Genomic DNA, 14,920 nt, shown 5'->3' with positions numbered 1-14,920 from the left:
TAAATATAAAAATCTTATAAATATGATAGTTTTAAAATTTGACATCCTAAAACGCAAAACCAACATAAAAAATACTTAATTATGAACATAAGAACTCACATATAAAACTTATTAACTAGTTATACAATTCTTAATATTCTACCTAACTCTAATTTTTTTTATATAATTTAAATTAATTGTACTTATATATACATTTTATTAATTAATCTACATTAAATCTTTTTAAATGTGCTTACCTCTTATCCATCTCCCTCTCAATATATATATATATATTTAAAATTTTCTAAAGTTCCAATCATTATTTTGGAAGTGAAGAAATTTATACATTTCCACCAATCAAGACAAGTCGATGAGATAAATATTGACATTTAAACATTAAAAGGGAAGAAAATTATTATTGGCTTGAATTAACAATTGGCTTAGTTTTTTCCTTAGAGGGAAATCGGTATGCAGTTTCGCTTATCAATTCACAATTTGCCGTGTCAAAATGGGATCCATATCTTCAAATATGTACAGAAGACTTTTTCTTCATAAAATATTGTTCTTAACTAGTGCACACTTCAGGACATTGACGGCCAATGGAGAACGACACATGCGCTGTTAGACAGAGATGATTGGCTGCCGGGAGTAAGAGCTGCACTCCCGTTAACAGTCACAGTGGAAGTTGGCCTTGAGGTCAAGGTCTTGGTAGACCAGAAGATTCATTGACTTGGGGCAGTGATATGTGTTTATATTTTCCCCTTGTGTCATTCTACCCATTGCACAGAATTGCATGGTTCTCTTCCTGTCCGAGCCTCATCTCAATGGGGAATGCTTATCATCTCCTTCTGTTGTTTATCCTTCTAGTACACTGCTATGGAGAAATCATTTTTGAAGAAAGGTTTGAGGGTGGGTGTCATGATTTTTCCACTTATGCTTATTTCTTGTAGGGGATTAATCTCTGCATATTCATCTTTTCAAGAGTTCTAAATTCTCTATGCATATGTAGAAGAATAAGAATAAGATTATGTATGATCTGTGCATATTCAGCTTCTAAGAGTTCAACTTTTTTTTATGGATGATTGCTTTTGGTTTGATTTCTTTCCAGTGTGTATTGTATGAACTATGAATGCTTGTACGAGACTTGCAAAGATGTTCTATACAAGCCCTTTAGATCCCTGGTTTAGTTTAATGTGCATTCTTCCTCTCTGTCAATTGAGTAGTTTATGGCTCCTCAGGAAACGCCATGTGTGCCATATGTGGCGGAAAGGCCTGTACAAATGCTTATGTTTTTTCGCCTTCTTGCTAAGCCAGGTATGTTGGGCTTTCTGTTTTGAGAGAGAGTAGCACCGTTTCAAGAATAATCTATGTGCGTTTGGTCTGTAGGAGTGTTAGATTGAGTGCTCCAGTAGGCCCTTCCCCTGTGTCAGTTGAGTAGTTAACAAGTCCTTAAGGGTTTCTGCCGTGTGTAGTCCACGCTGCATCATAGACTCCTATGTGTCACAGTGACCTGTTCAAAAAACCTTTTCATATTTAAGGATTTTCTGGGCAGGAACTGAAAACCGGGCACAGTTGTTGCATTTGGGTTTGTTTTCATATTTAAGGAAACAAGCTTACGATCTACAATCTTAGCTTGTATTGCAATGCTACTTACAGAAATGATTAGTATAAACTATAAAGTGCCTGCAGCAATGATATAAATGGCATATAAGCTGCTGATATATGTAATTTGAATCATAACTTTTTCTGTTTGTGTTGAGGCTAGTCAGTCTTTCTATTTGGAGAAGAGAGTGACTGTCCATTTGGGATTTTTTCCCGAATTGAAAAAAAAAGATCATAGGATCTGATATCTATGTTGTAAGCTTAAGCTACTTACAGAACTGTTAGCATGTGGTGCTTGCAGAACTGATTAATATAGCAAGGGTAAATATCATATAGGCTGCAGGAATCTTATGTAAATGGTATTTTAACTTGCTCTGTTCCGTAGACCTTCCTGAGGGCATAAATAAAAATATTTTCTACTATTCTAAAAACATACATATATTGTATTTGAAGATGGATGGGAAAGCCGATGGGTGAAATCTGACTGGAAGCGGACTGAAGGATTAGCTGGATCATTCAGACACTCAGCTGGGAGATGGCCTGGAGATCCCGAGGACAAAGGTTGTACTGCCTCTTCATCTTCTTTTTATGCTTTTTTCCCTTTATGTGTGTAATGATATATTTATCAGCTTTAACGCTGCAACATCTATGTTTACTACAGTAGCAATGCTGTTGAGATTTTGTCATGCTGATAAAGGCAGTGTGCCTGTGTATACTTATAGGAATTCAGACACACACAGATGCTAGGCATTTTTCGATTTCAGCAAAGATCCCAGAATTTATCAACAAAGGCAGGACTTTAGTACTGCAATATTCTATCAAATTTGAACAAGATATAGAATGCGGTGGTGGCTATATAAAGCTTCTTAGCGGCTATGTAAACCAAAAGAAGTTTGGTAAAGATACCCCATACAGGTATGTTACATTGTTGTGGCAATGATTATTGTGTACTTGAAGTCGGATATGATCTCTGTGAATGTATTTTATTCATTACTGCATGCCAATTAGAATACCTAAATTTTTTGTGGAAGATTATTTTGGTTTCTGGTTTTGTTTTGAAACCTTAAAGATTCTGGGTATACAAAGGAAGCTTTCTACTTATTTGCTTCCCTTTTTACAACAAAAAGATAATTTCAAGCAATTGTTCGTCTTTTGAGATCACCTCTAATGATTTAATTTCAGTGAGTATAACATGTTTGTTATCTAAGCATTAAAATCCAGATTTAGAGCATATGATGAACTAAAAGCTGACGAATTGACATTACAAAGGTTGTTACCATAATACTTAGTCAGGGTTCATTAGACGTTTTCAGTGCTTTAATCTCTCAGTTTTCATCCAGCGGATTTTGGGAAAGGGCTTGCCATGAGACCAAGATTTCACTAAATAATTCTCTGAAAAGCTAATCAAAGTATGGTCGTTATGTAAAATGATATGTTCAGCTGCAAATAAAAAGTGATAAAATTTTTCTGCTGCTCACATTAGATTTTATAAAGTAGTTGGAACTGGCCCTAGATCTAATTATAGCCAGTACATTCCGAACTTTTTGTCAATTTTCTAGAAAATTTCCAGAGTTTGTTATTCCTTTATGCCTACATCTGTTAGCTTACTCCGGGACCTAATTTTATATCCTGACAATATATCAATAGGCCTAGGTGTTTCACACTTTCGTTTCGGAATCAAGATGCTGAACACTTGTGACTTACATCTCTATCCATATCTTTCTAATCATCAATTTTGCTTCTTTTGTGCCATAGCCTCTCCTTCTAGATCAATACTTGGTTGGGTGTCCCATTTGACCAGCCTACGATGAGCTTGGGACATACTGAAATTGCATTTTTTGCTTTCTCCTGTGTTTTACACTTGTGAGGGCCAAGTTCATAGTTAAGCATGCCTTGTGCTCGGAAAGATTCTGAGGATAAGGTCCCATGGGGGGCTTCGGGATCTATTTTTATGAGCAGGAGGTCTCATGAAACAAAAAAAATTATGTTACAGGATTATTTGGAATCTTTCTTGACAAATAGCAGCCCCTACTTTTTAGGACTGCATATTTCAGTGGGTGAACCCAGCTTAGAAATTTTTTCTGTCACTTGTCAATCATCTAATATTTTAGATTTCCACCAAAAAAGAAATAGAAGGAAAGTGGTGTTTATTTATTAATGCTTATTCTCAGCATTCTTCATGAGACCACCAACTTTTCTAAATTTTGGAGTTCAAAGTTTTAAGCTGAACTGCACTACTAAATTCATGGGACCGGCAACTTTAAAATATTCCTAAAAAGCTTCAGCAGCACCCGCTGATTTTTTTTAGAAAGCCCCCCTCCATGGGACCTCACCCTGAGCCATTTCTGTCCAGTTCGATGAAAGAATCACGTAACAAAATGCAGCTTTGCATGGAATTCTCTTTAATTAAAGTTTAAATTTCAAAGCAGATCTATGCCAAAGGTTGCTTTAGGGGTTGTTTAATAGAATATTGGTACATTTCTAAGTTTTCTGTTCAAAAGGATTAGTTGTAAGAAAGACATGAAAAAATGCATGTCTACAAAATTTGATTGGTATAGATAGGAACTAGGGCTAATTTTTAATGTGCTGGAGCATATATTGTAATTTAGAATATTGACGCTAGTTTATGAAAGATCTCTTATTCTATTATGCTTCCTTGCTGCAGTGTAATGTTTGGTCCTGACATTTGTGGTACACAAACAAAGAAGCTTCATGCAATAGTGTCATATCAAGGTCAGAATTATCCAATCAAGAAAGAGCTCACCTGCGAGACAGACAAACTTACACATGTCTACACTTTTATTATAAGACCAGATGCATCCTACAGCATCCTTGTTGACAATAGAGAAAGGGAATCTGGAAGCCTATACACTGATTGGGATATTCTTCCACCCCGTAAAATTAAAGATGTTAATGCCAAAAAGGTATGATTTTTATCTTTCACATCAATTTTCCAAGGGTTATTTCGTCATGATCAATGTAGTTTAAAATTGTTTCCCTACAAGATTTGGCCCTGTGCCCCACTCTGATTATAAATCTACCTTCGTTTTCTATTAACTTGTTTGTATGTCTATCAACTTTTAACAGCCTAAAGACTGGGATGATAAAGAGTATATTGATGATCCTAATGCCACAAAACCAGAGGTAGGATTGTGCATCTAGAAGCATTTTACTTGTTTTTGCATTAGGCCAAGGAGGTTGAAATCAGGATATATAATCAAGAGTTTTGAAACTGTGCAATAAATACAATTTTATGATTCAGGGCTATGATTCTATTCCAAAAGAAATACCAGATCCAAAAGCTAAAGAGGTATGCAGAACCTTTCTGGAAAAAAATGTGACAGTCATCTTATTTGGTCTTTTGATAGGATTTGATTTAAGTACTTTGATTTAATTGTTGTTATCCTCAACGAACTTTATGTATTGCTGTTGTAGCCTGCTGATTGGGATGAGGATGAAGATGGGGTATGGAAACGACCAAAGATTCCCAATCCAGCATACAAGGGGCCTTGGAAGCCTAAGGTTTGTGACACAATAATTTTATTTTTTTAGCCACATTCTCTGACATTCTCTGTGTCAAATTTTTACTGCAATCATTTGGATAACATATATGATTATCAACAGAAAATTAAAAACCCCAATTACAAAGGAAAGTGGAAGACTCCATGGATTGACAATCCGGGTATGGCCAGTTTTCTATTTGGCATTTGTCTCTCAAGTGTATTAATACCTTTTTTCTTGTATCAGCATTTACAAACATGTCATGTATGTGTTTGACTTCAATGCATTCATGTTTTTCATTTTTGCCCACATCTGTTTTTTTCAGAATTTGAAGATGATCCAGATCTTTATGTGCTCAAGCCTTTGAAATATATTGGGATTGAAGTCTGGCAGGTGAGGTTTTCATCCCTTTAGATATCTCAGTTATCTTTAGTTGGGAAGTGGTTTAAATATTGAGACCCTCACACGCTTTAACTTGAATCCAGGTAAAGGCAGGCTCAGTCTTTGACAATGTTCTGGTCTGCGATGACCCTGAATATGCTCGACAGGTTGCTGAGGAGACATGGGGAAGAAACAAGGAGGTATTTCATATTCCATCAGTTGCTCAAATTCATGTTAGATGTTATTTTTTCCACTGCTCACTCACACTTTGCATTATTGGCTGTTTATTTCCAGTCTGAAAAGGAGGCTTTTGATGAGGCAGAGAAAAAGCGGCAAAAAGAAGAGGAAGAGGTAAATAGCAAGTTTTCATGATGTAAGGTGTCATGTTGTTTTTTGATTAACTTAAGCACCATCTTTTTTACTCTCTTCTTCCATGTTTCTTGGAATATCTTTAACTTCTGAACATTTTTTTAATTGATCATTGGAAATTTGTTAAATGTCCTGTCTACTATAAGCCAACTTGTCCTATTGACCTATTTGCTTATCTTTGTAGATCAATATATAATGTACTTTTATATTTAGCTTCTTTTCCTAAGTTTTAGTTTGGATAACAGGTTTTAGGATTCACTTGCTTTGTGATTACCTCTAGTTTTGTTTACATGTTTTAGGATTCACTGGCTTTGTGATTACCTCTAGTTTTGTTCACATGTTTTAGTAGTTTCTCACTTTAGGCACATAGGGTTGGTTTTAGCCTTGTACTTTTTTATTGCAAGGGATTTGCGTCAGAGTCCCATTTGCCAACTATGGTTGCTTGTGAGCGTTAATACATTTTCTTTTCTGTTGATTACATTCTGACATAGGTATGCCCTAGGTGATGAATTTACACAATGTAATCTTGGTTAAGTTTCCATGAATTTCTCAATGTTTACAGGAAGCTGAAAGGGCAAGAAGAGAGGGTGAACGGAGGAGAGCAGAACGCGATCATGATCGAGGATATCGTGATAGAGATCGCATGAGGGAACGGATGAGGAGGAAACACCGAAGGGTAGCGTACAATTTTGCTTTCTGTCACACTGATAAATTATTTATTGTTAAAACCGGTGTTATGAAAGTTTAATCTCTTTGATTGTCTAGAACCATACTGATAGTCATCTATATGTATCTGGACAAATTTAAATGAAATTGGTTGTTTCTTTTTTATCTTTGAATGCTAGCTGACTATTTTAATTTGTTCATTTCAAGCAGTATGATGACTATGATGACTATCATGTAAGTATATCTTCTCCACAATTTAGAAATTTCTTTATTTTCTGAATAATAATGATTAAGTACTCTTTTTATATCAATAAACAATTAACATAGCATTGAATTGCCCTTCTCTATAAAGCATACGATAAAGCCAACAAGAGAGATGGCTGATGTTTTCTTTTCTTCTGGTTTTGCCAGGATGAGCTGTGATTCTCTTCCCTATAATAATTGCATTATGAAGCAGAATGGAGAGAATTTGCTTATGGTGGCTCCAAAATCCATGTTCTCATCTCTCAATTATTGACTAGTATTCGATTGGTTCATACATGCGGATGCTCAATGTGTTTTAGAGTCGAAGGAACTCTTTTACATGATGAGAAAATTGTTGCTGTTGAATGTCATTGAACTATATCTGTGTGCTACAGTAATAGTTTATAAAAGCAATTATGACATTTCTTTAGTTCAGAAGAAAGTAACCATTTTGTAATAATGTTCATTCAGAGGCTTTTAGAATATAGTTAATGCCGATCTTTTTATAACTGGAATTCTTTGTCTAGCTGTAAGTTTTTAAGTTTTAACTATCAGCTCTTTTCTTCTTTAACTTATTCTTTTCTTATTCTGTAGCACAGCACTGAGAGTATCAACTATCTTTGAAATTAATGCACTTCATAAGCAATCATGAGTGTTTAGCGAGCTGGGATAAGGGAATAAAAATATCATAATCCATTAGATTGGGGGATTCTATGGTTGAAATAGCTAAATAGCTGAATAAATGAAGGCTTCGAATAAATCAGGGAGCAAAAGGTTAAGTTCTGATTTATATTTTTCAATCTTTATCTAAGCATAAGGAAATTAATAAGCATTTCGTTTTACTTATCAAAAACTGGATTTTTACAGATTAAAACAAGTATAAGAAAATGAGATGTTTTGATTGAGTATTCATGGGGCAACAAAACAGTAACTAAAGCAAAACTGTAATATCTCGATTATGCCCAACGACCAAACTCAGTCAATGGGTCTCAAAAGTATCGTCCTTTGCAAAAGGAAAGTGATGGTGTGAAAAAAGCTGTAAAGTTCTGAAAACTAACTAATATTTTAATATGACTAGGGTTTAGCCGAATGAATGAACGAATGAACGAAGGCCTTTTAATAACATTCATGAGGTCAAATAGCTTATGAGACCCATGGGTAGCCAACAGCGCCGCACAAGACCAAAGGCAAACTGACAAACAACACCACGGTAAACCAAAAAATCATACAAACAAAATACATAATCCAGCTTATATTGACAGGGCAGCAAGAGTCAATGGACAAGAGACACATTTTGTGTAAAGTGTAAACCCAATTCAGAAATGACATTCATTCAGCTAGTCGTGCTACTATTAGTTTGAGAACTTGCAAAAACCTAAACCCAACTCAGAAATAATATTCATTGATATAGACAGTCGAGAAGGTGCGAGTGGTGCTCCTCCTATTTTGAGAACATGGAAAGACTGAACGGTCTTTGCCTGTAAGGCATCAATGGGCAATGTTGGAAGGCCGGTTCCAGGTTTGAAAGAATGGACCATTTGAGCTTTCAACCACAAAAAATAAATTCAAGCAAAATGTATCATCTACCCATGTTTGTGTAAAACAGAGCGATTTTCTGCATCTGTCCTTGTGCACAAACTTACTGTTATCCTTGATCTTGCAAATTGCACAATTTGAGCCAAATGCTATGCTTCAAGTTTCCACAAAATATAAAATTAAGGAGTCTTTAACATCAAGAAATACAATTTTTAATCATCGTACTTGGAATCGAAGACCTTAACAAATCTTTTCAATGATCCATAGAAACTTTTTGTCATGTCACATGGAACAAATGTGGAACTATGTCGATTTTATTGGCTAGTTGCATTTAATAATTGATTAGTAATTGAAAGAGCATCTTTGCTTGTGTACAATGTTTTGTGTATTAGAAAGAGCTCTCCAACCCGTGATGCATTGCAACCACCATATCCAACTACAAACACCGGCCCATAAGACTTTACCATTGCCAAAACATCATTGAAAGGCACCCTTAACACTTTTGACCCCAAATATCAACATCCTACACCTTGTCCTAGGTAAACTCCTGTCATATTACCATGCAATAAAAAATTTGTGACAAGGCCAAGGCCACCTCACTTGGGGGGAGCATTTTGTTCACTACAATCTTATGCTTACTCGTTGCTTTGTTCCATTCCATGTGTTGTTTCCGACACTTGTTGAGCTTGAACCCACCCAATCGCTCCCTATGCCACGTTCTCTCTTTCTGTTAACCCCCCATCTCAAAACCCTTTCATCCCTTTCACTATTCCCAACTTCATTTTTTTTGATCAACGACGTAATAAAACCTTGACTGCAATTAGCAATGAACCTCACGCTACTATCGACTAACTTGTTTAGAACATCAGGTTGCCCCTTATTCGACACTCTAATTTGAGAAGCAGTAATATTTCTCCATATCGAAATCTGTTATGTGGCTAGAGTTTCCATATCTCAACCTTGCCTTTCGCCCTTGTGGCAAGCCTTAAAGTTCATCTTCACACTTGTGTCGAGCTTGACCTCCACCAATTTTGCTCTTAATTCTTGTGCTTTGAAGTCTCTCAACCATTTGAATGCCTTAAGAAATTGAATGTTTGAAGAAATAAAGTTTCATACTTAGTGAAATTAACATGAGATATTTTTAGATTTGATTGTGTGATATTTTCTTGATATTTCAAATCAAATTCTATAGATTTTTAGATTTGATTGTGTGATATTTTCTTGACATTTCAAATCAAACTCTATGATCTATCATCAAGAAATAGAAGGCAAGAGGAGATATTTCTATATTATAGATCATGGAGTTTGATTTGAAAAGTAGATAGAAAAAAATCATAGTCAAATCTAAAACCATCTCATCAAGGCTTAATGTTCGTTTTAAATGTGGCTAAGAGGGTCATTTTTGTTGAACATTGTGTTGTCATTGATGTCAAAGGTGTCAATAATTCTGTGAGAATTAGATGTAATTGATTTTGACATGACATGACTAAGCATTTGAGTTCCGGATTGGCAAGCTATGTTGGATAGCTCTCTTAATGTTATCATTATGCTTTGGTTTGGTTACTTCTTGGTTGAATATGGTGTGATGTTGTTTGGAAGCATCTACGATATGCTTGTGATGTTTGTTGCTTAGGAACAATATGTGCACTTAGTTGCACTGGCATGATGTTTGATTATGCATTTTGTTGTAGTTGAGAGTTATGATCTGCAGTTTGGAAGTAAAGTTAGGTATGAAGTTTCATATTCTAGAGTTTTAGTGGTTGAGCCTTAGTAGACAGAAAGTTAGAAGTGACAAAGTGTTCATTGTGCTAGTTCGCTGACTGGGTTGATGTTTCGATGTGCACACCAGAGCATTGTTACATGGGCCAACCAAAAATAATGTGTTGATGTATATTGGGGCCAATAGAGTATGTGTTGGGTAACACATAATGTGTCCCTTCTTTTGGAGTAACGTGTGGGTTTTTGAATCGAGCCTATAACACATTTGATGTAAGGTTTATTCTCATGTCTAGCTTGTAGATACAATAATCTTGTTCTAGACTGACATGCAAATACAATTGTAATTGTAGTTCATATATATAGTTGATCTAAGTTCATTCCTAGTGTGTCCATTAGTGTGAATATCTAATGGAGTAATTGATGTGCAAGTATGTGGGTGATGATGTGCGAGTAGCATCTCAATCATTGTTTGAAGAAGTTTTGATGTTGATCAAATCAGAAAGAAGTTGAGTATTCAACCTTAAAGGTCCACATTTCATATCTCTTGTATTTTTGGTGAGATTGGTGTCTCACATACTGAGTTGGTGCTCAAAACTTTGATTAGGGGATTGGTGTCCCTTGTAGAATGGTACCTACAAATGTAATTAAGGATTGGTGTCTTTGGTAGATTGGTGCCTACTCATATTGTAATTTCTCTATTATTTTTGTGAGGCTAGATTTGGACAGTAAATCCAAGTGGCTATTTTCACCGTGGTTTTTTCCATTTCGGGTTTCCATGTAAAACAAGTGTTCTTTGTGTGGATTTGTGTTTATGGCTTGATAAGCTACGTTATCAATAAGGAAAGATTAGTAAATGCTACCGTAATGGTTTGGATTCATACTTGGGAAGGATATTAAAGATAATTAATGTTTAATTAAGTTAAAATTTTCATTAATTGATTCAACCCACCTCTTAGTATAGGTGTGTGATTAACAATTGGTATTAGAGAGGAGTTCCTTGGAAGAAGCCTAATAGCTTGAGGTAAATTTGAGAAGGCACTCTTAGTTGCACAAGAAGGTATCTCTTCTAGTAAGGCACCACTTTTTGATGGATCCAATTATGCTTTTTGGAGTGCACGGATGGAAACATATTTGATGGCTAGGTAGATGCACAAAGTTGAGTCCACTTAGAGTGGAAGTTTCAAACTTAGCCAAAAAAATGAAATAATGTCAAATGAAATAGGACCTTGTTATGCTTCGGGGTCCTGAGCCAAAATTTGAAACTGGATCCTGTTTCACGATAGGGTTTTGAGCCTAAATATATGAAACATGACCCCTTTTCATAAATGATATCCCGTTTCTTTTTATATTGTCTATTTTTTTATATTAAAAACAACTTATATATACATGAAATATAACATTTAAGTATGAGTCATTTTTCCTTTCTTATACTTTAAGTTATATTTCATGTATATATTGGTAGGATGTTTGAGAGTGGTTTGAGATCTCTAGGAGTTATTATGCAAATTCTAGATTTTAGAAGATCATATAAATTTTAAGACCTAGTCAAATTTCAGTAATCAACAGACTCCTATCACCATTTTCTAGCTCTATATATCTTCCTTGAACTCTAGACTCATCTCTCCATATCACTCTTCCTCTATCCCCTCTCTATCTCTCTCTCTCTCTCTCTCTCTCACACACACACACACACACACACACACACACACACACACACCCTTAACTCTCTACTCTGTTTCCTATCTCTTTACACACCTCCCTTCACTTCCCACCTACCTCTATTTCTCTACATATACCTCTCTCTCTCTCTCTACGTATTTCTCTCATCCTACCTACCAACTTATCTTTCTCTACATACATCTCTCTTTCACTCGAGACCTCTCTCTCTCTCTCCATCTCTACCTCTCCAACCCTCCCTCCTTCCCTATCTACTTTTATCTTCCCTCTATCCCTTCTCTACCTCTCTATCTCACTCTCACCTTTCTCTCCCAAAATCTAGACCTATCTCTACCTTTCTCTCACATTATTTACTCTCTACTCTCTATCTCCTCTCTCTCTACACACATCCCCTCATTCCCTACCTCTCTCTCTCTCTCTCTCTCTCTCTCTCTACTTTTATCTCCCTTCTATCCCCTCTCTAGTACCTCTCTATCTCACTATGTTCCCTCTCTCCCAAAATCTAGAACTATTTTTGTACCTCTCTGTCACATCCTTAACTGTCTACTCTCTATCTCCTCTCTCTCTACACACCTCCCCTCACTCCCTACCTACCTATACTTCTCTATATATACCTCTCTATCTCTCTCTACATATGTCTCTCTTCCACCCTCTCTTTCTTTCTCCCTCTTATCCTCTCTCCCTCTCTCTCTCTCTCTCTCACACACACACACACTACCCTTCCTACCTTCCCTCTCTAATTTTATCTCCCCTCTATGCCCTCTCTACCTCTCTATCTCACTCTTTCCTCTCTCTCCCAAAATATAGACCTATCTCTCTACCTCTCCCTCTCACTTCCTTAACTCTCTACTCTCTATCTCCTTTCTCTCCACACACGCCCCCTCACTCTCTACCTACATCTATTTCTCTACATATACATATCTATCTCTCTCTACATACCTTTATCTCCCTCCCTAACAACTTATCTTTCTCTACATACATTCCTCTTCTACCCTCTATTTCTTTCTCCCTCTCATGCTCTCTGTCTCTCTCTCACACACCACCCCTCCTTCCTTCCCTCTCTACTTTTATCTCACCTCTATCCCCTCTCTACCTCTATATCACACTCTCTCCTCTCTCCCAAAATCTAGACCTATCTCTCTACCTCTCCCTCTCACATCCTTAACTCTCTACACATATCCCCTCACTCCCTACCTACCTCTATTTCTCTACATATACATCTCTATCTCTCTCTACATACCTTTCTCTCCCTCCCTACCAACTTATCTCTCTCTCTCTCTCTCTCTCTTCTCTCTCTCTCTCTCTCTCTCTCTCTCTCTCTCTCTCTCTCTCTCTCTCTCTCTCTCTCTCTCTCTCCCCACCCCTAGCTCCTTCCATATCTCCCACTCTCTACCCATCCATCTCTCCTCTCCCTCTCTTTCTATCCATCTATCTCCCAATCACTTTTTATCTACCCTCTCACTCTCTCTGTCTACCTCTCCCTCCCTCTGTCTCTACTTTTATCTCACCTCTATCCCATCTCTACCTCTCTATCTAACTCTCCCCTCTCCCAAAATCTAGACCTATTTGTCTACCCCTCTCTCACATCATTATCTCTCTACTCTATGTGTCCTCCCCCCCCCTCTCTCTATCTCTACCTCTCCACCCCTCCCTCCTTCCCTCTTCCCCTCTCGACCTATCCATCTCTCTCTACTTCATTTTATCTCCCCTCTCCCTCTCCTTCTATCCATCTATCTTCCCAAACACTCTCTTTATCTCCCTCCCACTCTCTCTACCTACCTCTGCTTCCCTCTCTCTCTCTCTCTCTCTCTCTCTCTCCCAAAATCTAACTTATCTCTCTACCTCTCTCTAACATCCCTAACTCTCTACTCTTTGTCAAGCCTCTATCTCTACACACCTCCCTTCACTCCCTACCTACACCTATTTCTCTACATACCTTTCTCTCCTTCCCTATGAACTTCTCTTTCTCTACGTACATCTATCTTCCACCCTATCTCTTTCTCCCTTGCACCCTTTCTCACTCTCTCTACCTCTTCACCCCTCCCACTATCCCCCACTCTACCTATCCATCTCCCTCTACTTATTTCTATCTCTCCTATCCCCTCTCCCTCTCTTTCTATCCATCTATGTCCCCAATAAATCTCTTTATCTCCCCCCTCATGCACTCTACCCACCTCTTCCTCCCTGTCTAATTTTATAAAGACAAATTGGGTGGGGAGTTAGATGGATAGAGAGGGAGAGAAGAAATAGAAAGAAGTGGAGAGAGATGGATAGGTAGAGAGTGGGAGAGAGGGAAATAGAGAGATATCAAGATGTAGAGAGAGAGAGAGAGAGAGAGAGAGAGAGAGAGAGAGAGAGAGAGAGAGGTACAAAGAGAGAGATAGAGAGTTATATGTATAGAAATAGAGGTAGGGAGGAGTGAGGGAAAGTGTAGAGAGAGAGAGAGAGAGAGAGAGAGAGAGAGAGAGAGAGAGAGAGCCAAGGATGTGTGAGAGAGGTAGAGATATAGATCTAGATTTTTGGAGAGAGAGGAGAGAGTGAGATAGAGAGAGGTAGAGAGGGGATAGAGGAAGAGTAATATGGAGAGATATAGACATAGATCTTGAGGGAGATAAAGAGAGTGATATAGAGAGAGCAAGAAAATGGTTATAGGAGTCTGCTGATTACTAAAATTTGATTAAGTTTGAAAGTTTATATGATCTTCTAAAATGTAGAATTTGCATTATAACTCCTAAAGATCTGAAACCACTCTCAAACATCCTGCCAATATATACATGAAATATAACTTAAAGTTGACTTATACTTAAATGTTATAATTCATGTATATATAAGTAATTTTTAATAAAAAATAACTTTTTATGTTATATGTTATTTTCAATATAGAAAATAAACAATATAAAAAGAAACGAGATCTTGTTTTGTTTTTGAAACGAGATCCTGTTTCTACAATGGGATCCCATTTCAATCAAAAATCGAATTCCAACATTCTCTTTTTCTTTGGATGTCGCTTTGGAAAAAGGTTTGGGGAGTTGACCCTTAGCCTTGGACTGGTTTGACCTGCAACTTGAAGGCCATGTCAGTGTCCATACAAAATATTGACTTTGGACATATATTTGAAGACCTTTTCTGTATAATTTTTTGAAGAAATTAAAACCCATTACAAAAGAGACTGCCTAGATTCCAAATATATAATTTTTTTTTTAAATGGATTATATTTTTTATTTTTAAAATAATTTCTAATGAAATA

At 36.7% G+C, this 14,920-nt stretch overlaps 1 protein-coding gene across 1 annotated transcript; it reads left to right on the top strand.

Moving 5' to 3' along the window:
- The first annotated feature begins 539 nt into the window (after positions 1-539).
- Positions 540-7,256, top strand: LOC131077552 (calreticulin-3). Its single transcript, XM_058015068.2, has 14 exons — positions 540-888; positions 2,035-2,142; positions 2,304-2,496; positions 4,247-4,505; positions 4,669-4,725; positions 4,844-4,891; positions 5,017-5,103; positions 5,206-5,263; positions 5,408-5,475; positions 5,568-5,663; positions 5,758-5,814; positions 6,395-6,508; positions 6,709-6,732; positions 6,910-7,256. The coding sequence occupies exons 1-14, from the start codon at positions 723-725 to the stop codon at positions 6,919-6,921; spliced, it is 1,347 nt and encodes a 448-aa protein (XP_057871051.1). The 5' UTR covers positions 540-722; the 3' UTR covers positions 6,922-7,256.
- Positions 7,257-14,920: the final 7,664 nt, after the last annotated feature.

This window comes from Cryptomeria japonica, chromosome 6 (assembly GCF_030272615.1).
Source record: "Cryptomeria japonica chromosome 6, Sugi_1.0, whole genome shotgun sequence".
Lineage (NCBI taxonomy): Eukaryota > Viridiplantae > Streptophyta > Pinopsida > Cupressales > Cupressaceae > Cryptomeria > Cryptomeria japonica.
This window is presented reverse-complemented; position numbering and strand designations above follow the sequence as displayed.